This window comes from Astatotilapia calliptera, chromosome 20, assembly GCF_964374335.1.
Source record: "Astatotilapia calliptera chromosome 20, fAstCal68.1, whole genome shotgun sequence".
NCBI lineage: Eukaryota > Metazoa > Chordata > Actinopteri > Cichliformes > Cichlidae > Astatotilapia > Astatotilapia calliptera.
Genome location: NC_137441.1, coordinates 7,721,537 through 7,748,921, shown reverse-complemented (window position 1 = coordinate 7,748,921; position 27,385 = coordinate 7,721,537). Strand labels below are relative to the sequence as shown.

The window sequence follows — 27,385 nt, the reverse complement described above, 5'->3', positions numbered from 1 at the left end:
ATTAAGGGCCATCAGTCAAACAATACTGTTTGGTCTGGGTCTAAACAGAGCGCGTTGTGTGTGAAGTCTTCTTTTGCGCATGCGGGCCGCTTTGAGCGTTCACACTAGAGCGCCTTTGCTGTCGCATTTTATTTGTAGTGTGAACACGCAGACAAAAAAAAAATCGGATTTGATCAAAAAATCGGAATTGAGCATTAAGACCTGCAGTGTGAACGTAGCCATAGTTGCAACCACGTCAAACTCACTACAAAGTGCCTTCTTCAGCATAATGACATTATCAGCTAACAATAAGAGTGTGAATGGAATTTTAATTAAACGGAGACTGAAAGACAGCTGCAACATATTCCCAGCAATAACAATATAATATTTACATTCCAAATTCTGAATACAAACTCCACACATGAAGAAAAGAGTCAAATTGTTATTGCTAAGCGCAATAGATGTGATTCCTTAGTCACTTAGAAGTGCTTTTACAATTAGGTCATAATCTTAAATACTCATCACTGGTTATAAACCTGTGTTTATATGTTAAGCTCGATATTAAGAAAATAAATAAATATCAAAAAACTGTATTAACAGTAAGAAAAAGGCCCTGTATAAAATGTTTTTTAAATAAAGAACTGCCTTAACTTCAACTTATGAAGCAGACGAGTAAGATTTAAGTGCTTGTAATATATTGTATGTTGCCTCGTTTAAAGGAAATTATACTCAAGTTTAAAAGACGGCATTTGAAAATAATAAAAGTAATAGCTAATTATTATTTCCATAGGCATGATGAATGTAAAAAGTCAAATTCTTCCCAAGCTTTTAAATCAAATAAGAAAGGCCTGGCAGCACTTTGACAACTCAGTCTATCAATGAGAAGCCACAGTATTCTTAAGGTAACATTAGTTCACTTTGCATCGGTCACTGAAACTAATAAAAAAATAAAAAAAGATCAGTATCATGCTTCTATACTTACATTTTTTAAGCTTCTAAATCGATCCACAAGCATTTTGCGACTTCAATTCTTCCATGATATGGAAGCTAAACCAGCTAAACATTCAACATATATTAAAACATGTGCATGTGACAAATTATGTCAGTCTAAAAAATAATAGTTTCTATACATCATACACAGCTTCTGAATAAAACAGTGAAGCGTTACAGTGAATATGAGAGCAATATAAAATAAGAAATTGTATTATACAATCCCATTAAATTATGTAATTGGACTTACGGGAAAACATGTGACTACATCATAAACAACATTTGAAGATTAAAAACAAAAGCATGAACAATAAGTTAAGTCGAAAAGCTTCCTGATTGACAAAAATGTCAGTCCAAGTCCAAAATTCCTTTACAGGGGAAATATAGGTTGTGGTCGTAGATGGGGGCATAAGGTCATTCAGGGAAGTCTGCAGTGTGGCCATGAGCTTTCGGAAGGCTGGGCTCTTTTGAAGGTGTACATCCAGGGCGGACTGGTGCTAAGAAATGGTGGGGATCCTTGTATGTTGTTGGGAGGTGAGCAGATTTAGCAGGCTGTGGAGGGGCTGGCTGGGTTTCCTGGGAAGGTGTTGCTGGCCTCTGGAACTCAGGTTCTTCGGTTTTAGCCACCCCACCCTGGATGTTGTCTCCCTGTGGTCTTGCACAGGGGGTTATGGAGGCATCAGGCCTCGCAGGGGAGGAAAACGACACTCGACCAGAGGTGGGGCTGAGATCGTTGGGTTGCTGCTCCTCCTTTGCGGTTACGTCTTCTGAATGGTACTCTTTGAGGCGGATGTGCCAGGCGAGGCTGCAGACTGCAGACACGGTCTTGAATTGGTGGATGACGTTCCTTGGGATAAAGTAAATGTCATCGTCACACAGCTGGGCGCGGATATAGCGAATGCCTTCCCTCCTCAGCTGGTTGAGCTTTGCATCATCCACCCATTGAACACACTGCACAAAGAACGAAGACACATAGCGGTTTTATTTTAAAGCAAACAAAAAAACCCCGCTATAATATAAAAAACAAAAAACAAAACACATTGCTATAAAGCCGCACGTCTCACCTGAGCTACTGGAGGTTCGTACAGATCCAGCTGCAGCCTCTGGACAACTTCATTGAAGTCCCCAGCATCAAAACACACTACATCTTTGGTTATACGTGGTCGGTTATTCCTGTAAGAGATTTTAAAAAAGAAACAAAGTATATCGAAAAGTTACTTTCCCACTTCACATATCATGATGCATGAGGTGCTGCTATCGCATCATCTTTATTTAAGAGATACTCACCCTTCTCCGAAATGCACTGCTTTCAGTACACCGACAGCAGCAGTGCTCTGCCAGTCAAAACTCTGCCCAATATGATCAGCATGGGCCTTAGTCCGGTCTTCAAAGAGAACCTCCCTGGGTTCACTGGTTCTCGGTAGGTAGTGCAGATTTTTTACCTCATTCATGGACCTGAAGAAACACACAAGAACAAGAAAACCAGAGGTTACATCATGAGTACTTTGCCTATATACACTGATAAACCCACAGATGAACTTGTACCTGCGCCGTTTGAAAGGAGACTTAGGCATGTCAGCAGTGGGCACCATCTGTTCACCTGGTCGGACCCACATGATCGGCCCATCATCACTCTGAGAGCGACAGTCCAGTTTTAGACTAGAGAGGGTTCCCCATGGGAGGGTCATCTGTGATGATATACACAGACACAAACATTAAGAAACATCAAGGCATCAAGTTTACCTTGATATGCATCATATTACAGCCTATTAAGCATATGCAATTTGCCGATGAGCCCTGTATATGCTGGGTAATGCTGGAGGATGGTGGTAACAACTTGTAACCAGTAGGAATGTGTTAGCACTAGATCAATCAGAGTATTGGTACTTCTTAACATTCCTGACAGCAACATACTGTATTCAACATCTTCAAGTCTACGGCCCAGAACGTAAGTACTGCAACAAGTTTTTGCTTCCTGTACTTTAGGCTTCGAGCATATTCAATTTGAAATAATCATTGGAAAGTCAGGTTCAGTTTTAGAATCACTTTAAATACACAGTCCCTACCATTTAGGATTTCATAAATAAGGCCAAATGAAAAAAAATTGCCATTTTTCATATGCAATATTTTGCTTTTTGCAGGCAATAATTTGCTGAAGTATTCAGGACTCTATATTTGTATTTTCTGTGCTCCATTAAGCTTTCACTAGAGCCAACATCAGTTATTGTTTGTTATGCAACACAATGCATGTTGTTCTCAATTTATTTGGATGAATAATGGCACACATAAGGCTCTAGTATACCTCTGGATTCATCCGATTTCTTATGTTAGCATTAAAATAATCACTTAGTGCTAATGCTGAGTGACCTAATGTTTACTGGTTAGGGCACATACAGCATGAGAAGGGTCCAACTGCAGCCTTACAGAACCAAGTAGCTAGTTTCACAGTACTTTGTTCCATAAAGTTAGAGTAAGCAGTAGGTTGTAGAGTGCTGCAGCAATGTATGCATACTCTTGTCCCACTTCTTTAGCATATGGTACACAAAACAAAATTGTTACAAAACCTAAGTGCTGCTGTGTGAGCCATGTAGGCAGACTACAAACTTCCATCTATTAGGACTCTAATATTTCCTCTGACCTTGAGAAATGGTGACTCTTCCAGCATGTCCAGGAAATCTGGGAAGTAATCTCCAACTTCCTCGTCAACGGCTCCAACCAAGCTGATCTGCCTCATGGGTCCTGCTCGATAAGTCCCTGAACAGTAAGTCCGATTCACCTAGGACAGCAGAAATTTTAAATATATTTCAGGGTGTGCGCTACAGTCTAACTTACTGTCTTTGTATACTGCATTTAGACACAAAACAAATGACTGTTAAATGTCAAAACCCGAAGAAGAATGGGCACTCTCATATCACAGATTAATGATTGTGACAAAGCTTCAGTGACACTTTATGGCTAACAGATTCGATTTACTCAGTCACACATCACCTGGTAGCATATTCAAAGGAGGGGGAAAATCCATACACAAGTCACTCTAATGGATTTCTGGCCCGTGTGTGTCTAGCCGACACTACAGACCGTAATCTGTGAGTCACACCTTTATTTGTAGAAGCACATAAATGCATAGAAAATATACTAGACTACAGTCATTGTAGCAAAATGATCAAACGCTTCATGAATCACAGACGTGATCAGCAACATAAACACTGCTGTTTTATGTAATGACCTAGTAAAATTCTGTAGTAAGTAAAAACAACAACAAAAACATTTTGTGCATTTATGCAGTGGTGAGACGACAAACTGCTGAGCTCTGTATCCTTTTCAGCATCACACATTTGCAGATGTACTGACACAGTTTCATCTTTCTGCAGTTAGGAATCAATTTGCAACTAGGGCTAAGTATCGTCACTGATTTCTAGAATCGATTCAATTCCGATTCACAAGGTCCCGAATTGATTCGATTCGGGGAAATTTTGCCTCAGACAGTCTGAAATATTATAATTCGGATCACTTATCAGTACATATCAATATTTTTATATCTATAAAAAGAAAGTTGTGAGACTTTATCAAAGGTGTAAGCATCACAGCAGATTTGTGTCAAAGTAACTGAGTATAAAACACAGAAAAACATGAAGGCGGTTTCCTGGTCTGAGTTTTTATAGCAGATGACCTTAAAAATATTGTGCAGTCAAAAACGAAGTGAAGCAGAGCAAAGTTACAGAGGTTTGATTAAAGACACAGCTAAGCCTTTTCCAATTTTGCATAATTTTAAAAAGTTTACATTTGTTTAGTATTGAACGGCAGAAATGAGGCTTTCTTGTCAGAAGTAAGTAAAACAACCCAAAACAAAACAAAACAAAAAAAACAGTGGCCGACACCATAGACTGGTGGGTAATAAGTAAGCGAATAATGCAAAAAACAGAGATTTTTAGATGGAAAACTATTCCTGAGAGAGAGAAAGAGAGAGCTCATGAAGTGGGATTTTATCGTGGTGGAAGCAAAACAGCAAAAGTAAGAGGAAATTCGGGACAATGTTTATGTAAAGCGTAGTTTGGATCTTCTTTTGCTGCTGGTTCAGTTAATATTGTTTGGAAAGAGATCAAACCTACAGCTTCAGAATCAGCGCAAAAAAAGGACGTAAACACAAAGCGCCCGCCGATGGTTGTAGAAAGTTCGTGAGGTTTAACTTGAGATTCTGGCATTTCGGGCAAAATACATTTATATTTAAAAATCGATTCAGGATTTTAATGAATCGATATCACATTATCCAAGCCAGAATCGATTTTAATCGATAAATCGATAATCAAAACCCACCCCTATTTGCAACGTCATGAAACAACTGTGACTGTAAGTGCCCTATGAGAACAAACGCAGCCAGCCACCAGCAGTTTATCAACTTAATGAGAATATACATTAAACACAGACAGCTACTGAGAGGCAAATATTTTTGTACCTCATTTAAGATCGTGGCTTTTGTAAGACTTGCTCTGACTCACAACAATATTGATTTTATCTAAAACTTGTTTTCGGTTTTAGTGTATCGCATCTCACCAGAAAAAGTATCTGCACCTGATGTATAAACATTGGTGGAGTGAGGGAACTCATTGCCCTTATGGGCGATGCTATCCATTTCCACCATCTACAACTTAAAAACACTCAGTTTTCGTTCATGACAGATAATCTCAGCTGTAACCTGATTTACTACATTTATGTTTTTGCATCTCTGACACAAAAATGTTCTTAAAAACAAAACAAAACAAAAAAACCCCAAAACCCAACATATTCTGCAAGTTTAAATTTGCTCTTCCCAAAACTACCCCCTCTATAAATCCACTTATGCTCTGATATTATAGCACAAGAAGTTTTGTACTGTTAGTTGATTAAAACCAAGGAATCTTTACACTAAAACATCTATTAAAAGCAATATATATTTAACATTTAGTTAGTTCCATTCATAATGGAAATTACTCTTTTCAGCCTTTTTTTAAAAATAAAATAAAATATTTTAAACACAAATTCATGCTGATCAGCATCTAACCACTCTGCTCACCCCAAGCAGTGTCCTGTACTGTATTTGTTTATGGAAGTCACGAGGGATTCTGTTTACATTTTTTGTGTTATGGTCAAGAGAACCCTTTGCCCTTTTCACATACCTGAGACTGAAAGTTGGCAATAGTGGTAGTCTCAATGTCTTTCTTGCCCATTATCTCCATTTTGACCGGCGTGTTGGGGAAGTTGAAGGCAAAGTAGTCCAAGAAGTCCGGTAGGTATGCAGCTGCATTGTGTACTACTGACAAGGCATATGAGGCTGCACCTTTAGGCTTTTCGGCAAAAGCCAGCTTCAGAAATTCCTGGGCAAAGCACTCCATCTCAGCCGGACTAAGACAGGCCAACTCGTCAGCATAGGCGTGCAAGATAGACCCCCCACCATTGGGTTGCCTTTCCTCGTGTATGAAGCGTCCATATCGTGTTCCTGTCTGGAGACAGGAGCTGCGGATGTAGTGGTCCTGGTGGGAAAAGAAGGGGGCGTGAACCTGTTTGAGAGCATGGAGGTGGGCCGGGTAGTCGACAGCATCTCTGCCGGGATGGTGATTGCTTTCATGCTTAATGCTGCCAGGCAGAGAAGGATCTTTTCCAACCCCTGAGCATACAGTCTGAACGGCTTTGTTGTGCATGTGTCGAACCTTCTTGACACCTTGCTCATCCTCATGATTCTTCTTCTTTTTTTTCTTAAGGAGATATTCTTCTAGTGTTAAAGACTTGCCATTCTCATTGTGAGGCCTTGGCTCTACAAGTAAATGAGCAGCTAAAAGTTAGAAAAGAAGGATGTGCATAAAAAAAGCTGTGTTTAGCTCTGTTCTTTAGTCAACCCATAATGCAGCAGACTAGCAATGATGATTAAAGGGAGGTTCGGGGACATATTTTCTGTAAGTTTTACGTATTCATTGCTTCTTTTTTTCTTATTTACTATCAAAGGATATACACTAGGTCAGTTGTATAGCTACTCTATAAATTGCACTACTTAACAGCAAACATTACAAATTGTTGTAATCAAAAGACTCACACATTACATGCCATTACTTGTCATTCAGATCCCCCCAACATCCATCTTCAAATGCCAACAGTCTTTAAACGAAAGTAAATAAATAAATAAATGAAAATAGCAAAGCTCACCCTTCTTTTTCTTCAGTTCGGCGTGTTTCACATTTGCTTCTTCATTTTCCTTCTTCAGCTTTAGTTTCAGGTCCTTATCCCTGGGCTTTTCTTTGAATTCCTGGGGCTTGGCCTTGACCACTTTGAGAGGCGTGAAAGTGAAGAGCGCAGGTGGCTGTGAAGGCACCGTTTGCTTCTTCTGTAGCTGCTCCGGCACCTTTCGCGGCTGAGGCGGAGGAAAAATCGGCTTCTTCGTGCCGTTGGTGAGGCTGTGATTGTGATGGTGGCTGTGCAGGACGAGCTTGTCCGTGCTGAAGTTGTGGGGCTTGGGATTTTGCTGCAGCTGATGCGGCTGATGGATCCGGTGCTCGGCATGTTTGTGATTATGATGGTGGTGATGGAGCTTCACGTTTTTCGCTTCTTTTTCAGACCTCTCCCGTTTGTCGGCCAACGGTGACAAGTCCCTTTTCTTTTTCTTCTTCTTCTCTTTCATGAATCGCTCCAGACGATCCCTTACCATTTTGTCTTCTACTTTGGCACGGAGCAAGTCGACCTGAGCTGCCATCTTTGCACGTACAGTAGTCAACAATTTAAAGGACTCTGGGTTCCTACTGCGCAGGTCCCCGACAATATGTAGTCCTCTTGCCGTTAATTTGTAGTTCCCTTCGCTGATTTGAGTCCATTGCGCACGCGCAACGCATTGATCTGTAGGTAATGTAGTTTAAAGACGGCGCATGGCTGCATGGGAGTTGGAGTTTGGAATGTACTGAATGCGTGCGGCTTTGCACGCACTCACCTCCGCTCAGCTGACGTAATGGTTAACCCACTGGAGGCGGAGCTTTTGCGTTTGCAGCGGATGAGAGCTGTGAAGTAGCAATATTACACGCCACAACGATAAACCACTGTAACCGACTCCAATTTGAGGTAAAAATATATATATTTTTTAAAGTTGTCATCATAATGCAGTGGCACACCCACTAGAGGCGTAAAAAGAGGACAAAACAAACATGTTGAATCAGTAAACCTTTATTTATCAGTGCATGAACAAAATGCCATGACCAGATTATTATTATTTCTTTTGAACCACTTTATAGCATTTCCTCTCAGTTCCCTTCCCTTAAAAAAATAATGAAACAATTTAGAGGATTTTTTTCCTGCATGAAGGCAAATATTTATACAGGTGCTGTACAATTTATAAACATTTACAACTACCATGATGTAAAACTAAAAGTTTTTTTTATATATTTATATATATATATGTATATATGTTGGAGCAATACAAGGCCACAGTATCATACATGGTAATGGCATGAACAGTAATTAATACAGTATCGCATCATAGTCACAATAAAGTGGACAATAAATTAAGCAGTGGTCTTACAGACCCACAGATGCATGTATTACTGCTTCACATCCTTATGGGTTGGGTTCAAGCAATAATTTGCTTGTGAACAGCAGTGTATAAACCACTAGGTGTCTCTACTCCACAGGAGAAACACTGGAACGATGCTACATTGTCATTTTAGAGCAGGGCAACATATCCCAATAACTTTTTTATTACACTGAATTTATTAAAAAAATAAAGTTGACAAACCTTAGATTGTAATTTCAAGCCAGACTCCTAAAGAAATGGTACTGCCAATTTCATGCACTATATGTTCAATCACCAAAGGGTGACTATTTGGTGAATTCTTCAGGCATCTTGCCTATAATGGAGCATAATATTAATACTATACTACTTAAATCATGGGGGTCATGTACTAAAAATAATGATCAAAAATAGATATTTGTGTTGGAACCATCTGTTTTTGTGCCTATATTTATGGTTAACAAAAAGACATATCTTCTAATGTTTTTAGTAAGTTAAAAGCCAGATGTCTCACTTCTTACAGTCAGCCTCTGTTAATTCAATTCATGTATAATATGAGTCGATATATGTGTAACCACTTTGTTAAATGAGATGTGTTTCATTTTCAGTATAGTCGATGCTACAGTGATATTTAAAATACACAGGCCTACAAGTCAGCTTGTATACGTACACGCAGGCAGAGGACCTAAAATACAGAGCTGTGAACAGTCAGCAACTTTATGAATCAGGCTTGAATGAAATTAGATGCATAAACTGCAGTCTTTGAATGTATTCTTTTAGATGGAGATGCTTATCTACACGTTCCATATCTACCTTGCCTCATCAAGTCCACGTGAAAAGTGAAATTATGTGTACTAACTGTTCTGTGTACATTTAATTTCAATAAATTACATTATGCTTTATTTTCATTAACACACATATAACAAACATTAGAACTATAACCACAAGTATCTGGTCTGCTGATTTATGCATATAAAGCTCCAGGGTAGTCTTTCCATTCTCTGATATGCTAAGGGAATTCATGTCTTCGCATGTATGAATGCAGTCACACAGACGATTCACGACTCTAGTCGGTCTCAAAAAACAAACCATAAAGGACTTACAAGACAGTTTCGCTTTTAAGACAGCGATCAGAGAAAATCACAAGTCTCAGTTTTTAAAACATCCATTTGTGACAGCAACAGTGAGTTAGTCTCACCTGGAAGAAAAGCTGTGATTGCATGTGTATGCCTTTAAACCTTCAAACGTGACACACGTAATAAAAAAAAACAACCCCAAAACAAACAAACAAAAAAAAATCTGGATCCTTCATCGTGGTGGGGAGGAGAGCAGTTTATCCAAAAAACCCACAAACAGTCTCACAGTGAGTGCAATTAGGAGCAGCTTCTTTATATTACCGGAGTCTCTGATTGGCACAAAATAGACGTCATTGTTACTTCCAAATACCACACTCAGAACCCATCTGTTACACACATGCTTACACATCATTATACAGTACAAATTCTCATGTAGGTACAACGTGTGTCGGATCAGATATCAGCAGCTTGATGCAAACTGATGTAGGCAAAGTGGTTGGAGAAAAAAAAAATAATCAGGAGCAATGAGAAGCTATGTTGCTGGTTGCACAGTGATCTGCTATGTCAGACATGTCTAAAAAAAATAATCCTTCAATTCTGAATTCATGTTTGTGGCTCAGCTTTTTCTTTATATATGCAGAGTCCTGGCAGGGTTTCAGATATCTGCATATGTGGTGTCCACTCGGGACTGGATCTTGGCAGAACTGGGAACTTTCCACGGGCCCGGGGTGATGGGACCCTTCTTGCTGGAAGTGTTCCCATTACAGCTGGGGTCTGGGATGCTACTGTTTGAACCTCGTGGGTCCTTTTTATTCACTTCTTCAGTTGAACCATGGTACTTGCCATCTCGATGTTCCTTGTCCCGTTTGTCTCTTGCGGTCTTTCGGCTCAGTGTGCCACCATCAGCGTCTGACCCCACCCTCTCCCTGTATGCTTGGGAGTTGGATTTTTGGACCAGTGCCTCTTGCTCAGCCCTCTTTGCCTTTCTGTAGTAGTCAGTGGTTCCCCAGGTTTTGTCTCCACTCTCTGTAGCTCCTCTTTCCTGCCAGTAAGCTGAATCAGTCTGCTTGTACCTCAGGTCCTTCTCTTCTCCAGAGGCAATATTGGGCTTTTGGCCAGCTGGGCGCCTGGGGCTGTGAGGCTCCTCCAGGTTGCTCAAAGGCACGGCAGGGTCACGTTCCCACTTGGAGCCTCTCTGTCCCTGGGCTTTTCTGTCCTTGCTCATGTCCTCCAGGGATCCGCTGTGGCCTTGGTCTGTTTTTCGAGGGCTCTGGGAGCGATCTATGTGCTCCCTTTGGCCTTCAGTGGCTCTTTTGGGGCTACCATTTGCGGAGTCGCTCCTGCTTGTTTTATTGGTCTGGGTGCTTGGGCTGGTGGTGCGCTTATGGTTAGGGTCAGAGAGCTGCTGTCCTCTTGGTTTGTTAGCCTGCCTACCATGCTCCCTCGCAGCACCAGGGGACCCACGTTCTATGCCGTCACCCCCAGGGAACTCATCAGGGGCAGATATTTTGGGTGAGGATGGGGAAAGTTCAGAGGTAGAGAGGGAGACAGAGGATGGAGAAGCTGGAGATGACTGCCCATCAGATACAGAGAATCTGGGAAAGCTTGAGGTTGGAATGGTTACTTTGTCCTTTGAACCTACAATGCAAGCAGCAGATAGTAAGAAAAAAGTTTGAGCTAAGCAAAAAAACTGCTATGTGAAAGCAAAGAAACTGCAGAAGCTAAAAAAAAAATCATAACGAGATATTTTTTGCACATTCAACAAAGATTAAAGATGATTAAATAAGTCATACAATAGAAGCGCGATATGCTCAGTTTTTGGAAAAAAGATTTTTTCCGTCTACCACACTTTCTGTAATAGTCCTTTGTAATAGCCCCCTCTAATATATTTGCCTTGTTTGAGATGTGTATCAGCTGACAACGTAGCTATCAATGAAAAGGTGCTAGAGTTCACTCAGCACTGACGTTTCAATTTTCCCCAGAGCTGATAAGAACTGCACAGCTGTAGTTGAGAGCAGATATATGCAGCAGAAAAAAACAGAGAGAGAAAAGTGAGCGTGATGGACTTAGAGGTGCTGAAATGAGCTTTTGGATTTCTAAGAGCAACAACTCATTCAAATAATTTGGTCTTTGGATTGAAAGATTGATGCCAGTGAATAAACACAGATCCTTTTACTACTTTTCCACTCACTGATCAATATCTGGTTAAGAACTTCTCTCCAGGCATCCATCTTCACTCAAACTAAGGACGCAGTGAGTGTTCAGTGGCATCTTGTTTTGTAATACCCTTAAAAAATAACCTGTGGGGCTCAGAAGCCTTCCAATGCTCCTGCAGGCCTGTTTGTTCTTCTAGGACTCACTGCTTTAGTTCAGCCCTCTAGATAGTCTGGTTATACTGTAATACATTAGGTTATTACTGAGCTACAACGAACTGATCTATTCAGGCTGATCATGGGGGATGACATAGTGGATAGAGAATAACACTTTAATTTGGGAGTTAAATCACTCTGAAAGGAGAGTTCTAAGACAAAAGTAGGTGGAGTACAAGGATTACCAATGTTATTAGGGACAGACCAAGAAAAGCAGTGAGGCCTTTAGTGATGCTCTGGTTTCATGTAGAAGCACAGGGTGGAAGAAGAGTTCAGACCTATAGAAGGAAGAGATAAAAGTAGAAATAGACAGCCGTGCTAGAGCAGAAAACAGAGAAAGCAAGGCAGATAAAGAGCACAAAAGGCAGATCCAAATAGCAGTAGTAAAACAGAATGAGAAGAGAGAAAAGTCAAGAAAGCTTGCAACACATGCATGAGAAAAAGGAAACTCGGCACCCTGCTATCTAGCATATCCATACAAAAGCTTCTCTATATGTATGACTAATAAGCTATTAAGTAGATCTATATGCAGCGGCGACAACATGCACGCAATGCTCTGCAATAACTCACTGTGATCCGGGACCAAGCCCTGGCCAGGTCGGAGAAGTAGATGAACTTTATTGCCTCCTGCTTGGATCAGCTCAATTGCCCGAGTGTGTGTAATGCCCTGTGTGGCCTCGCCATTGATCTCCACTATTTGATCTCCAACCTGACAAATAATAATAAAAGAAAAAAAAATCTATTAACATTAACTTTTCCACTGCTAGGGGCAGGATGTCTCATTTTGCCCGAGGTACAGTGCTCTGTGAGAAACTCAAAGCTTTGATTAGGAACTATTGCACTTCAATAAAGTGGAGAAAGAAAACATACATGTATCCTGCCATCTTTAAGAGCGGGTCCCTCCTCGGCCAGTCGAAGAATGAACAGCCCCATGTTATACTCTTTCCCTCCTCTCAGGCTGAAGCCGAAGCCCCTCTGGCTGCGTTCCAGCTCCACCACAAAGCAGCCCTGTTGTTCACAAGAAAGATTGTGAGCTTTTAAGACTGAAGCAATTGATGCAAAATCATTCCTGAGGTGGAAATGAATCTGGAAAATCTATTACTTGGTTGATATATATCACGATCAAGAGTTTCTGGGGATCAATTGACACCAGGGCAGAATGACAAGATTACAACCATAAAATACTACAACTGGGGAAATATAAACATCAATGGCCTCACCTGCTTAGGGCCCGATGGAATGAGAGTTCCTGTCCCATCTCTTGGTGAAAGATGATTCTTAGCCTCGGAGTCACCATTCCTACCCCAGAGAAGATGCATTACAGTGTAATTTACTATAATATGACACTAAATATTTACTATATTTAGAAAACAATATTTCAAAGACATGAAATAGACGTCGTTTATTATGAAAATTTGAGTCAGTAAACAGTTATTCTGACGAGGTAGACTGTGATATGTTATGCGCAATATTCATACCAAAAATAATAAGAAGCAACTATGGTGGCAGTTTAAAGGTGAGGGAAACACAGCCCTTTGTATAACCCAGGTAAACTAGACGAGTATTAGCTGTTTGCTAATCCACTGGCATTTATAAAGGCCAATAAATGAATACTAAAAAGAAAAGAAGAAACACCCTTTAACCATCGTATGAGTGTTGACATCGCAAGTCTATCAGAGGGCACTCTGGCAACCAACATGCTTGAAATGCCACAAACACAACTGATCCAAGCAAACTGGGCAGAGCATAAACGAGTAAATAAATAACGTAACAAATATCAGGGGAATCTGTTTATGCCTCAAGTGTCTGAAAGGAAAAAAGAATCGATCGAAAATATATCAGAATATCAGGATTTTAAATCACTAAAAATCACACACACATATACACGGACACACTAAAATATCAACATTGGCCTCAAAAATCGAATTCTAATGAAAACCCATAAAATGCATGTGTTCGGTGCTCTCGTACATACATGCCTGTACCACCAGCTTATTCAAATGTAATATTAGTAACAATGTTTTTATGCATATCCCATTTTAAATATAGAATCAGAGAGCAAAAACAAAAAAGGAGAAAAGGAGTCTAATTCTGTTCCCTCTCTGCTGTGTCCAGTGTGAGATCCACACATTACTCCTCCTTCATTACAGCAGCATGAGCCTCTTTTTGTTGGCGTCATTATGCAACACACAGAGAAATGTAAATTCTTCAAAGAACCATGTTGCTTTTACATTTCAGTGATAGATAAGGGGGCATACTTTAATGCTTCGCAGAGCTCATTACAATGCCTTTGTGAGAACTTCGCTGTGCTGACGCACTATATAAAGAGCGTAGGAATTCTTACCAGCTCTAGCTTTCAGAAGAGTTTGCACACTTTATGCCACCAAGCTGAGAGTTTCAGCTCATATCTGAGCCTAGTGTGACCCAAGGCATGTTGGTGATTAAGCGGAGAGGAAGAGGCTGAGGACTGGACAGGGGGCTAAATGTGGAGAATATGAATGCATGCTGATGGACAGTGAGCGGAGGTGGGCAAGAAATGATGGTGGCAAATTTCTGTGGCAGTGGGATTAAAAAGTCTGACACAGGTGGCCTTGTTTAAAAAGAAAGATCAAAGGGGAAGCAAGACTCCCTATTAATCTGTCTCTTTTCCTTTGCTTCACCATCCAAAGGGTGACCACAGGGGGATTTTCTGTCTTTTTGGATAACGAAGAGTGTGTGAGGCACAAGAGATAGTAATGGGCCACATTGCAGCACAAAACCGAAGGCGCTTTGAGAGGATTGGGGCTAATTTATGGTTCAAGTGGCAGAACCTGTATTAGATTGTCTCCAGTGGACTTAGTATTTCAAAGGGGAATACTGGCAAGCCTGTGTGGATGCTCAAGCTTGTGTGGGAGTATGCGTGTATAATCGTTTACCTATCTTGGTAGCTGGGAGGCTGTTGGCCTACAGCTCTGTGTTGTGCCGAAGGGCTCTGCTTGGCTGAATTTGTTCCAGACGGAGGAGCGCTGTCTGTAAAAGTAAAAGTGTGCCAAGATTCCTCATGATCTTATTCCCGGAAAATGCAGTTAAAAAACAAAGCAAACAATGACAAAAGAACAGCGCAGCAACACTGTGACTTGGTCTGTGTCAACTCACCATCTTCAGGCACAACAGTAAGAGTGACAATGTTTCCAGCATCCTTGATGAGTTGAACAATATCGTTGTGTGAAAGCTCCATGATGGAGCGGCCGTTGACAGCAGAAATACGGTCTCCCACCTTCATTTGACCTATACGGTCTGTAGGGCTGCCTTCAATAATACGACCAATTTTGTGAGGTATAACTGGAAGAGAGCAAATCAGAGAAATGACAGTCTGCAGTGTGGGATGTTTATGCAACTCTATGAGCCCAACATTTAGAGACCAAATTTTAAGTAAGAACACATAATGCCTTTATGTGATGTCCTGCACATCATGTAAAAGCATTACGCACATGCTAATATATCAGTTTATGACTTATGTTACACTCAGTCTTAGTTGAGCACATACCCAATAAGCTCTTTACAGAGAATAGCTAAGATTAACAATTTGTGCCATCAGCTTTGGAAGTATTTGAATATTAACAGTATGAAAATAGCATTTCTTATCTGAAAAGGGAATTTATTGTTTGCGATTATTTCAGGACAATCCTTTCAAAAATGACTTTAACGCTTCCCTCCCTACATGTTCTCCACTAGCATAACTAAATGTCAATAAGTAACAGATTTTGCTGGAAATGTGTTTGATGTTTAAAAGATTTTGTTGTTCCAAAAAGTAAAAACACAATATAGGATTTCATTTTTAAGGATTTATTGATTTTATTTATTCCTAACCTCCAGGTGGGGGCTTGTTCTTTGACGTGAGGATGACAAAGCCAAAGCCTTCGTTGTCTTTGCGCTGCAGAGTAACATCAAAGCGCTCAGGACGGGTAGGCTGAGCAGGCTGGATGATGCTTGGTGCTTCAGTACGAGGCATCTTGGGAGAGCTGTTGACCAAAGCAGATGCAACCTGCTGGGGCTGCTGGTTGTTGTCATCTTCTCCTCCACCATCTTTAAAAAAACAAAAACAAAAACAAAAAAACGGTACAAAAATATTAAAACACAAATGCTTAGCATTGTAGCAAATTTGGACTTCATTTCTAGGACTGATTAAAAAAGATGCAATATATTAACATTTCAGAATGATTCTACCAACACACGTTAAGTATGAGCAGTCTGATTTAGTTAACATAAATTTAAACCAATAACAATTACTTGACAAAATCTTTCTGATTTGCTCTTGCAGAGATCCTTCTGTAAATAATGCAGAAGCAGGGGCTTTATCAAAGAAGCCTTTCTGCAGCATGTCTTACCCACATTAAATGAAAGACCGTCAGCTCTACAGTTGAGATAAAAGGCCTTTCCAATTTGTTATTCATAAGACAAGCTAAGCAACCTCCATCTCTCTTCATTGTATGTTTGTTTTGCTGAGTCTCTGTTTTGCAAGCCAGCATCAGTGAATCGCTTTCTAAGCCCCCTGCTTTGAAAGCATAAACCCTCACATGATTGATGCTTAATTTTTTGCAATGTGATCAAGCTGTTGTTGTGATACATCAAATCTGTAGTAATTTCAAAAAGTGCTTGTTCTATTCATGGAATGGCTATCGGTGGGGTAAACCAGCCAGGATGCAGCAGGGTATGTGCAGTTAAAAAAAAAGAAAAAAAGAAAAAAGAAAGAAGAGTCAGCATTTTTTCCATCCTTTGAGATTTAACTCTACCAGCTGATCTAATCTTCAGTGCTTTTCACACAACTGCAATCATCCTTGACAGATAAACAGAGAGCAAATAATCTTCTTTTCTTGTTTCCACTTTATGCCCATTTTGATTCAAGATGAAACCTGGAATTCACCTCCCATGATTAAAATAAATTAACCGTCCTTAAAATTCCATCTTTTTCCTTTCAGGAAAATTACAGCATAGAGTAGCATCTTAAAAAGTCCATTTTTGACAAACTTCATTTCAGTCAGAGAAAATCTACCACAACGAATTTAAAGGATTAATGGAAAAAAAATCCAGATCAAAGCTTTCCCTCAAAGGTTCTCCTCTAGCATACCTATATAAGCCAAAGGAGTGAGCAAGAAGCCACGCTTTCTGTGCCCTCAGAGGAATGCGGAGCTGATTATTCAGAAGCAGACCAACCTGTGTATGCTAGTTTCCTGCGGACTGTAAGCATGACTTGGCCATTACGAGCAGCATTGGTCATCAGCTCCAGCACTTGTTTGTGGGATTTGCCCTTGACTGGCACGCCATCTATACAAAGTAGCTCATCCCCTGCCCGCAAGCGCCCGTCCTTCTCAGCTGCACCGAGTGGCACAATGGCACCAATATATACCTGCGGAAGTAAGATGGTGTAAGAGACATAGCTAAATATACCGATCTGAGGGAGATTCATGACACAGACTGGCTGGTATTTTCATAATACCATTCCCAGAGATGGGAAAAGAAACTTTCAGTTAATATTAAATCAACAGAATTCAGCTTCAATTTGGTGTCAGTCTGCTGCTCTTATGACTGAGGGTCTCCAACAGTACTTTTAAATGGATGCTGGCCTCCGACTTACTGGCTGATCTGGTCCCTCGCCCCCAAGGACTCTAAAGCCAAAGCCTGATTCCTGATTCCTTTTGATGAATACATCCAGGTCCTTTGTATTGGGAGCTGCACAGAGAAAAGAAAATATAATTGGTAAAAACTGATGAAAAATATTCATTAACTGCAAGAATGAAATCTCTCATGACCATCAGGAAAACACCTAGATACTTGACATGGGCAACAACACACCTATACATAAGAAAAACGCATGCTGACCACAAGGCAATCTGAGTTTAAGCAATCTAAACTAGGTCAGCTGTTTTTGGAAACTCTAGAGCAATATTTTCCCTCTTGCCGAGCCAGAGATGACACTGCTAGCGATGTTAATGAGATGATGTTGTCAGACGCTAACAGGAGGTGGCAGAATCTTTTTGTCTGTGTTTGTGGTCTATAAGTAATTCATGTGGTGCATGTGCACAGATTTGATTCAAAAATGTTTTGACTGTATTATTTTGATTGCAGTATTTCGTTGTGACATAGGAGTAAGACGTTTGCGTCTTTTTGTGTCGTATTTGGCTTCTGTGTCCCTGAAATTCAGTAACAAGTGTGTTAGCATTTGCAAAAGACTGTAAGCTGGTTTTAGAATTGCACATCTGAGGATTTGATTTCTTTGTGTAATAATGAAACACAAAGTAGCAATTTGAATCAGCATTGACACCGGTAACTTGTTAATTTCACTAATCCAAAAAATACGTTAAAAAACATGAATGAATTAAATAAATCTTTGCATCTGTAGTAAAGTTTACTACTGTAAACTGTGTAAGTATAAGTACTCTTGTACTTACGCTTGCTGTCTAGAATGGCCTTGGACTTGAGGTAGAGCTCAGATGCATCTGGTTTGGGTGAAGCTGAGCGCAGGGTGCTGGAGGAGAACGTTGATGCATTGGGGGATGCCTCAGGCTGACTTAGGGTCTCTGTGCTGCTGATCATCTCCTGCCTCTGCTGCTGCATCGTGGGCTGAGGGAACGGATGGACCATTTGTTGGGGCACCGAATGAGGTGCCTGGTGTGAAGTAGGCTGGGCTACTCCGTGAGACATGGGACCTGTGCACTGCAACATAGAGACAAGCAATGTGATATACAAGATGGTAAAGCACGAGCTCATTATAAGGCAATCATCCATTAAACTAATGGATTATATATTACATATTTTTTGCCAATGTGTTCAGCATCATTGTATTATGTCTGCAGGTTATTTAATAAAAGGTATTCTATACTATAGCAATGATTTATGTCTAAAGTAGGAAGGTAGCTAATGGAGGGAAAAAAATCATTAAAGCTTGTCCAGAGTGACAAACTACTCCACCGGCATAAAATGAAAGAAAATAAAATAGTACATCCATACAGATCTAAATAATTATGCATTGAACAAATAAAACAGTATGAGTAAGCCTGTCGGTGCCCCAACACTCTCTATTTTAAGAGTGCATCATGGAGGAGTAGCAGAGGAACAAGCTGTTGAACATGGCATATCATCTTAAACACCCATACACAGAGGGATGCTAAGTTGCCGTTTGCCAGAAGCCAGCATATTTACCCACATGCAGTTCCAGAAATAACAGCCTGGCTAATGTGGGCTCCCTGAATGATGCTTCTAACAGCAGCTACTACAGCACGCACACGTTTACACGCTGGGGCTTGCGGGTAACCAAGACAAAAGTTTTCTGGTTTAATAATTCATCAGCAGTTTTAGCAGCAGAGTCTATTTTTTTCATCATACAAAATGGATTTGAACTGACAGAAAACTTACTGGTTTCAGTGACTTCACTGGAGACGTCTGACCTGTGAGCAGAGAGACAGAAGTGGGAATTAAAGTGACGTCATTAACAACACAACAGCAAACATCTGCCAACATCTGCTTACATCAGATTAAATTATTTAAGGATGAGTTGCATTTTGCATTTTCTTCACTCTACTACAGATTTGAACTTTTGGCCTGAAGTGGTTGAATGTCAAGACTAAACCCTCTCTCGGTTCTTATACAGAATCTGCACCTTCTTCTCCACCGACTCACACAGTGAACTTGCTCATAGGTTTCAGATTTAGCTTTTGTTTTTGTTCTCTCTGACATGGTCATGGTCACAGAGCAGAATGTGAACCAGAGTGTAAGTAAACCAGTAGGGGGCAGTAGACTCCAGTTGCATGAACGGTTTATGGGATGAGAGACAGATGACCTTAAGCCATGGGAAAACATGCATTTCTGTGGTTTAAACCTGCCAGCTGTTAGCTACATTACTAGAGCAGCATAAACACTGAAGCTTTTCAAATTTGAATTTTCATCAAATCAATTTATCACAAAGACAATTACTGGCATCGATTTAATAAAAAAACATTTAGTTCCCCCACCCCCCCATTTCCAATATTATGTAAAAATTCACTGGCAATATCTCCATTTTCACAATCTCTGATCATATCATATCTCAGATACTGAGTTCAGAACACAACCCATGGGGAAGGGCACTTTGTCTCATTTCCAGATTTAAATCCAGTATAGGGAGCAAGGCCAAATAATTTCCTGTTTCATTTCTCGCTGCTCTGCTGTCATTAGAAGGTAGTTCTAGCCCCCGGCTGGGAGTAAAGCCTACCCTAATCCCAGTCCATGGGTGACCTGAGGGAAGCCCTGCGGCACTACTCCTTTTAGTCCTGGAAAGCTATGATCTGCTTTTTTTTAAACATTAACACACAAATCCTCCATATGCACTGCAATTAAAAAATGCATATCAGGCTGGCACAGCAGCATACACACAAACTACAACCCCCTGGAGCTCAACGTAGACCCCAGCTGTGCACATCTGATATGTGGGTGCAACACTGATCTCTTGAATCTAGGCTACTGCACTGCAGTAAAGGCATAAAGGAACAAGCCCTTCAAATCTGTGAAAGCATGAAGTAAGAAGAAGGGCAATCATTATTCACTGTGCTCCATCACTCCTACCTCCCCTCTCACTTTCTCTCCAGGCAGCAAGTGAATCACCAAAACTGCCATCTATTTGCACCTTCCTAGCATAGCTCATCATGTGACTAAGCATGACTTCCTCCCTGTTTGGGAAAGTGCATGGTGGATGATGCAGAGCTGGTGTAGACCAGAGCGTGAAATTGCTTTATTTAACATTGGGAGAGTCTGTGTATTCAAGCAACACCTACTGAACACCACAATGCGTGCTGTTATTTTTAAATTAAAACATTGTGCATTACATTAAATCTCACCTCTTCTACAGTTGAAATATCTTTGACAATGTCTCACTTTCTCGCAGGAAATTATTTACAAATGGAAGCAGACTGTTCACCAGACTGTTACGCTCTGTGTTTTCTTTTGGCCAAAAGAAAGTAAAGAAATAGAACAGGTGGCGTAAAGGTGAGTGAGGATTAAAGTAACTTCAGAAACGTGGGTCTAAATAGCACTAACGCCTGTATTTTGTCTAAACAGCAGATTAATATAGACATCAGCGATGTCACAACATACGTACTGTAAACTCACCACCTGTGATATCCTTCTATAATGTCAGTGTTGCAGGCTTACCTGCAGCAGAAGTGTACAATAGTACAATAGCAGCAAAGTGAACTTTCATCATTGCTGACTCACCTCCTCTAAGCACCAGCACGTTGACCTCACTGCCCACAGGCAGGTCTTTGAGGATGTCGACCACCTGCGAGTGGCTCAAAGTTTGGACATTCTGTCTGTTGATCTCCTTGATAACATCACCCTTCAACAAGCCGCGGCACCACTGGGCATCCAGGATCATCTTTACCTTTTGTCCCAGGGGGCAATCCGCTATAGCAAAGCCAAAACCTCCCGGGCCTTTCACCAAGGGCACACTCACCAGCTCCGGCTGTAATAGAGTAGGGTCAGGCCCTTCTTGATTAAGGGCATGTGGAAGGTGGTGGTGTTGATGGGAATGAGGATGGTGGTGGCGTCCTCCGTTGGTTATAGGTGGCACTGACGCAGTCTGCCGAGAAAGGGTTGCTCCATCGTTGACAGCATAATTGAGGTCTTGTGGTGTCGAAGGGGAAGGAGAAGTGTCCTTAGAGGCACTGAGGTTGCTCGATGCCTCCTCACTATTGCTGGTGTCCTCTGGCAGAGGGTAGCCCCGACACAGGACCATGTCCACATACTGATTGACTGGGATAGACTGGAACATCTGCACGACATCAGCATGAGTCTTTCCCAGCACGCATGTCCCATTAATGTCCACAATTACGTCACCTAAAGAAGAACAAAAAGCTTTTACACATTTGTGACATGAAAAAAATTGGACAAAATTTAAATTTCTGTATTCATCACCATGCCAAAGGAAATTTTGAAAAGTACTATTACAACAATACACCAATAAAAAGACATGGGGATAAGCGCAATTATGCAATTGGATTACATAAGTAGACTCCTATATCTTAAAAAATTCAAACATGTTAACGGGGGAGGAGGGAGTGTGCGAGAGAGAAAAATAAAACGAGGTCATTGACGTGTTTTCTTTTTCCTCCTTTTATCTCCATGTACTGTAAAGGATAGACTCTAATCACCCCTGGCCTGCCCCAGATATAGGTCTGGATAAGCAGCTGAATTGCTGACTAGCTAGGTGGCTAGATGCCCAGAGGTGGATTGCCCACCCACACAATCGATACTTTACCAAAGAAAAAACAAAGGCTACGTTTTCACTCTCGTGAGTGAGCTTCATATTCCAGTTTGTTGCTTGTTCAGACCAACTACATGTCGCTCATACGATTAGTTCAACAGCTACATATTCAAAAAGCTAAGCGAAATATATTTTCTCACAAAGTTCAAACACTCAACCTTTAGCATAAATAAATGCCGTAGGCCAATACTCAGAAATGAAAAAAAAAAAACCTACTTGAAGATGTTACAGTCTACTGCTTGCAATTAAAACCCAATGAAATTAATTACATTCATCTTTTGTTATAGTCAATTACCCTCCTTCTCAAGGGAAATGAAACACTGAAAATAATTATTCTCTTTGCTCCACTCTTAAGTTGATTCTCAGCAGCCGCAATGGCTCGGCAATCAATACTACGGTAATGTGAATCTTAAGGCATTACACAGTAACATACTTCAAATTAATACAGTCACCATGCATGTGATCACAGAACTAGAACATGCAACAATAAAGAACTTACTGTGCCACTTGCAAAACACACTACATGGCAGACTCATATACATCCCCTGTTTTTACATAAGCACACATGTCAACCTGCAGCCACGCTGCCTGAATGCAGGCTAATTACATTTTTAATATACGAGTGCGTATAAAATGTGAGCCTCTACTATAAACTACACACAGGTTTATTGATGACTTCTCTATTTTTCGAGCTGCTCCACTGAACACTGCCTATAAACATTTGTCTTTGCTTGATCAAGCAATGTGATATTCAGAGTGAAGTGCCTGTTCGGTTTTTTGCCTCCGAATGTGTTTATTTGTGTGTACACAAAGGGCACATTAAGCTGTATTATGTACAGAATGTATGCTAATGCCCAGCTTAAGTGTTACTGCGTGAATAAAGATAAATGCCATGCACAGTTACCCGTGTACACGTGAATGTGACACTGGATTTTGTTGACTTTGCTTTTAAACAATTGTATTACCTTGCATCATGGAAACAAATTACAGCAGGGTGGTCTCCAACTGTTAAAACAGCATGCGAACCAGATACTTAAAAAACATTATGTCTGTGGGGAATGTTACCTGAGGCAATCTTCTTGTCATGTGCTGCAGGCCCATCTGGCAGGACGTTTTTGACCTGGAGGAACTCGTCAGGTCGGTCTCCGCCAATAATGGTGAATCCAAAGCCCTGGGGGCTTTTTCTAAGTGCTGTCTTAAGTATGTTGCCCTGCAACTGAGTTGGATCTCGAGTAAACCCCCACATTCCCCTGCCAGGCTCCTCTGCTGTGGAACCTAAAGGAGACGTAGACAGAAGGTAATCATTAATGATCTAATATCACAAGTACGCTCAGTAAAATTATTGCACTAAATGTTTGGGGTGTGAACACATTCTTTACACCATGCTTTCAATTCCACACACAAAAATGTTCGGACAGAACACATGTACAGACAGCAAAAGCTTCAGAAGTGGCTAAATGAACAACTGAAAACTAACATATTTACATTTCAGCTGGGAAAAGGCCTGATTTCTAAAGAATATTAGTTTAAACACATCAAAATAAACAGATTCCAATGTGATTAGTTCATTTAAAATTTTGCCTGGTGTTCTACAGAAGGCAAAAAAGTGTCAAAATTCACTTAATTGCTTCTGTTTACCTGCTGGAAACAGTTTCAGTTTAAAAGTAATTGGATGTCTTTTCATCTTTTAAACTGTAAATGAAGTCACAGTGGCGTCAGTTACACATGAATGCAGCAAGCCTCTGTAGTTCAAAAGTTTGTGAGACGGAATTGTACGTGTATGCGAAAATGAGCCCAGTATAGGAAGAGACACTGAAACGCTTGCTCATAAATTGCCATCTGTCACCATCATAACAATACTCGCACAGTGACAACATGTCTGACAGCACATCACTTACTGCTAGTAATTACATGAACACTAAGAACTCACAGTTTGAGCGCAAACTCCAACAAATCACACGCGCACACACAAACAGAGACACACAACTTGCAAAACCACTGCTCTGTTTACAAAGCCAATAAACACCTAGTTATTGCAAAATGCCTAAAGTTTGCCCAAGTCTCCCCGCAAACAACCAATTCTTTTCACTGCAGTGATAAATCCATCCTGAAACGCACCTGACATTTTCCAGATAAACTTTTCATTGCAAATTTCCTTTGTGTTGCCTGCAGGATGTGTAAATGGGGCGCTTTTATAGAAGACAGGAACAGAATTATATTAGACAGTGTGTGCGCGCGCGTGTGTGTGTGTAGGTGTGCATTTGTGCAAAAGAGAGCAAGATAAGAGTGATGAGACAGAAAGAGACAGCAAGAAATAGAGTTAGCCTTGACAGAAAGAGAGAAATTTTAACTAAATCCGAGCTTGCCCTTCTCTGTGGTGTGTGCCTATGAGATTGTGAGTTATGTGCTCTGTCCCTGCGTGCTGGGCTTCTACTCTGGCAGTTCCCACACTGATAGATGCTGGGACATCAATCTCATTAGGGAGAGCACAGATAGAAGTCCCCCCTTCCCCTGTCTCCTACACCACTCTCAATGTGTCATGGGATTGTGATTTGCATAATTGCATGGCAATTGGCAGAGGAACGTGACCGCTCTGAAAAGACAAAAAAGATTATGCCAAGTATGACTTAGATGACACTGCTGCGTCAGTGCCGGACAAGTACAAGGGATATTCTAACAAATGTCAGTCTATGTTGAGCAAGGATTTGCAAGCAGGTACAAAAACATGAAATTCTCCTGAACAACTTGGGGCACAAGTGTGTAATAAGTATGATTTATGATGGAACTAATCCCTGTCAGATAGCTCCGACATACTGAAACAGTCTTTCTCGCACAATCACCTCGAAGGCAATACTGGCATAACAGTAGTGGAGAGAGACAATCACAAGTGGGATGAAAAGGGAGCTACACACCAAAGCCATGTTTACATGGTCTTGATTAAGCTGTAGGCCACAAAGGGACAGTCAAGTTTCCTTAGGGTGAAGCGATTATATGAAATGTCTGACAGGATTCTCAGCATGATAATTATGGCTGAACATAGGGCGGCGCTTTGCTCTTGTGCTCTGCGGCATTGTCTGGGAGGTCAGGTTAGCCAGCCTTGTCAAAACAGTGTTTAGAAGCCACCTCACGCACGTCCATACACTTGCACAAGACCACTAGCCATTAATTCTCATTAACAAGGGTGGGAATTTGGAGAACAAGCACAGGGGAGGCAGTCGAAGCTGGAGGCGGCGGTACGCAGCAATATCATCCACAAACTGCAGAAAGGCTCAGCTGTGGGAGGTGGGGTCTGCGTGCAACCGACTGAGGCAGACAGTTGTGTCCAAAGGGTGTCTGAAATACAGAGGCTAGTTTGAATACAAATGAGGCCATGCCTTTTGTGTTCACACGCAGAAGAGCATTATAATTCTTGCACATTTTACAACAACCTAGTCTTCTGTCTCTCAGACCTTTATATTTACTGAGAAGAGGGTGATTAGATCATCAAGCAGGAGCATTCCCCACAGGTGGTAAATGATGAGTAGATGACCCAGTGGAAATGCAATTTATGATCGTAAGTCACTTTCAACGGCAGTCACCTCTCTCTCCTTCTCTGTCTCTCTTATTTAACTCCCTCCCTCTGTTCTAAAGAGGGCTTTCAACTACCATGAGTGACTGTGGCAAAAGGATTTCAAAGAGACCTCAGAACCCGCCCTATATCATATCTACTTGTCAAAATGAATTCTGCCGCCCAGTGAAGCACTGTTCCATTATTCAAATTGAATATCATTGCTTCAGAGGCTATGGGCTGTTTATCAGAAGCCTGTCAACTGTTAGAACATCTTCCAGACAGACTTCTTAACATGAAGGAGATGAAAAGTGTCCCAGTATTTTGATTATATATATATATATATATATATGTATATATATATATATATATATATATATATATATATATATATATATATGCACAAATCTATATAAATATCTTTGCTGAACAAAAAGCTAGAACTATAAAGCTGACATCTTAATAATACTGTCGACTGCATTGCATCTTATGAAGGAAAATCGCCCTGTGGAGAAGTTACTGAGTTAAACTACCACTGCCTGAGCTATCGATTGTAGCGCCACTACCATAAGTCAAAGACACACTAGTACAAAACATTTTGTTTAATTAAAGATTCATGATTGAATTTCCTGTAAGACAGCCATCAGGTCAATAACTTTTTAGAGGTTTTCTTGCTTCTTCATATGGAATCTGACATGAAAGCTGAATCCAAATCTGACAACTGAAATAGTTGAGTAGTAAAAACTTTTATATGTATGTCCATTACTTATACACGCAAATTTAAATTTCAACATTGGCTTTTCATCTGGCTGCTTCATTACATAATATTTCATCAAGTCTAGATAAGGAAGCCGTTATATGAAACATTAAATAATCACATATTAGTTCATCTCTCTATGGACATCACACTTGTTTAGTTTCTGAACAAGCTAGGGCACCAATGAAGGACATGCAAAGGTTAAATGTATTTCAGTGGTGGAAATTCTGCAGATCACAATGTCTTCAACAGGGCATTGGGAAAGAATATGCTGCCCTTTTCAGACATGACTGCATATGTTTAGCACCTACTAACATGTATTTTATTGTAAATTTGTCAACAATTTGAATTCATATGAGTCCAATTTAATCAACCCAGGGTGACGAGTTTGGGGAGTGTGACCATCAGAAAATTAGCACCTACCCCCAATTGGGCCATTTTTGCCAATATTTAGGGGTCAAAATCTATTTTAGCCATTTCTGGATTCAACTAACAAATTTTGATCTTAGGGCTGATTTAGACATTTGTCATGAGCCCAAATTGGACATGTTTGACTAAAGCTTTTATAGAAGCACGTTGGTTGTAATTAATCCCCAAAATAACTGGATACATTTAAAGTATTATAATACCAACAAAGACAAGACCTGAGTTTTGAGGTAAATGCAACTTTTGCTAATTCAAATCTCAGAATGCAATTTAGACCTATGTGTCTACTATAAAACTCTTCAAGCGTGTGTTTAGTAATGGTAATGACTGGATTTTAATGTTGATCTTGATGAAGGCTACAGGCTGAAATGCAGTGGTCAAGCAGTAAAGTTGTTCTTCATTACAAATGTTGCTGAAACTTCAACTTCTAATGACTGGATTTTCAA

At 40.6% G+C, this 27,385-nt stretch overlaps 2 protein-coding genes across 5 annotated transcripts in view; both read right to left on the bottom strand.

The window, feature by feature from the left end:
• Positions 1–288: 288 nt before the first annotated feature.
• On the bottom strand, positions 289–7,754 carry rsbn1 (round spermatid basic protein 1). Of its 2 annotated transcripts, none has more exons than XM_026154896.2 (7): positions 7,144–7,754; positions 6,123–6,775; positions 3,608–3,745; positions 2,515–2,657; positions 2,257–2,424; positions 2,034–2,142; positions 289–1,920 (listed from the first exon to the last, which is right to left on the bottom strand). In XM_026154896.2, the coding sequence occupies exons 1-7, from the start codon at positions 7,685–7,687 to the stop codon at positions 1,384–1,386; spliced, it is 2,292 nt and encodes a 763-aa protein (XP_026010681.1). In that variant the 5' UTR covers positions 7,688–7,754; the 3' UTR covers positions 289–1,383. The 2 variants fall into 2 exon arrangements, with proteins under 2 accessions (XP_026010681.1, XP_026010682.1); XM_026154897.2 differs by having other exon boundaries at positions 6,123–6,757; positions 7,144–7,750.
• Positions 7,755–8,132: 378 nt separating this feature from the next.
• magi3a (membrane associated guanylate kinase, WW and PDZ domain containing 3a) overlaps positions 8,133–27,385 on the bottom strand; it is a 105,858-nt gene continuing 86,605 nt past the window's right edge. The window contains exons 9-22 of one of the 3 annotated variants that reach the window (XM_026154301.2): positions 23,275–23,484; positions 21,162–21,782; positions 19,329–19,360; positions 18,365–18,629; positions 17,551–17,645; positions 17,130–17,322; positions 15,786–16,001; positions 15,072–15,257; positions 14,852–14,945; positions 13,157–13,235; positions 12,807–12,944; positions 12,507–12,645; positions 12,122–12,214; positions 11,066–11,205 (exon numbers count right to left, since the gene is read on the bottom strand). In XM_026154301.2, the coding sequence (XP_026010086.1) occupies positions 12,162–12,214; positions 12,507–12,645; positions 12,807–12,944; positions 13,157–13,235; positions 14,852–14,945; positions 15,072–15,257; positions 15,786–16,001; positions 17,130–17,322; positions 17,551–17,645; positions 18,365–18,629; positions 19,329–19,360; positions 21,162–21,782; positions 23,275–23,484 (2,321 nt within the window). In that variant the 3' untranslated portion in view covers positions 11,066–11,205; positions 12,122–12,161. Of the gene's footprint in view, positions 11,206–12,121; positions 12,215–12,506; positions 12,646–12,806; positions 12,945–13,156; positions 13,236–14,851; positions 14,946–15,071; positions 15,258–15,785; positions 16,002–17,129; positions 17,323–17,550; positions 17,646–18,364; positions 18,630–19,328; positions 19,361–21,161; positions 21,783–23,274; positions 23,485–27,385 lie in introns of all 3 variants that reach the window. The other 2 variants (XM_080295373.1, XM_026154300.2) reach the window with 2 other exon arrangements.

What these genes read in the sequence shown, in the direction of transcription:
- rsbn1 (XM_026154896.2), bottom strand. Translation starts at nt 7,687, where the DNA reads ATGGCAGCTCAGGTCGACTTGCTCCGTGCCAAAGTAGAAGACAAAATG. An exon ending in AAGAGTCACCATTTCTCAAG is followed by an intron (nt 2,658 to 3,607) that starts GTCAGAGGAAAT and finishes ATATCATCACAG; the next exon opens with ATGACCCTCCCATGGGGAAC. An exon ending in TCTCCTTTCAAACGGCGCAG is followed by an intron (nt 2,425 to 2,514) that starts GTACAAGTTCAT and finishes GTGTTTCTTCAG; the next exon opens with GTCCATGAATGAGGTAAAAA.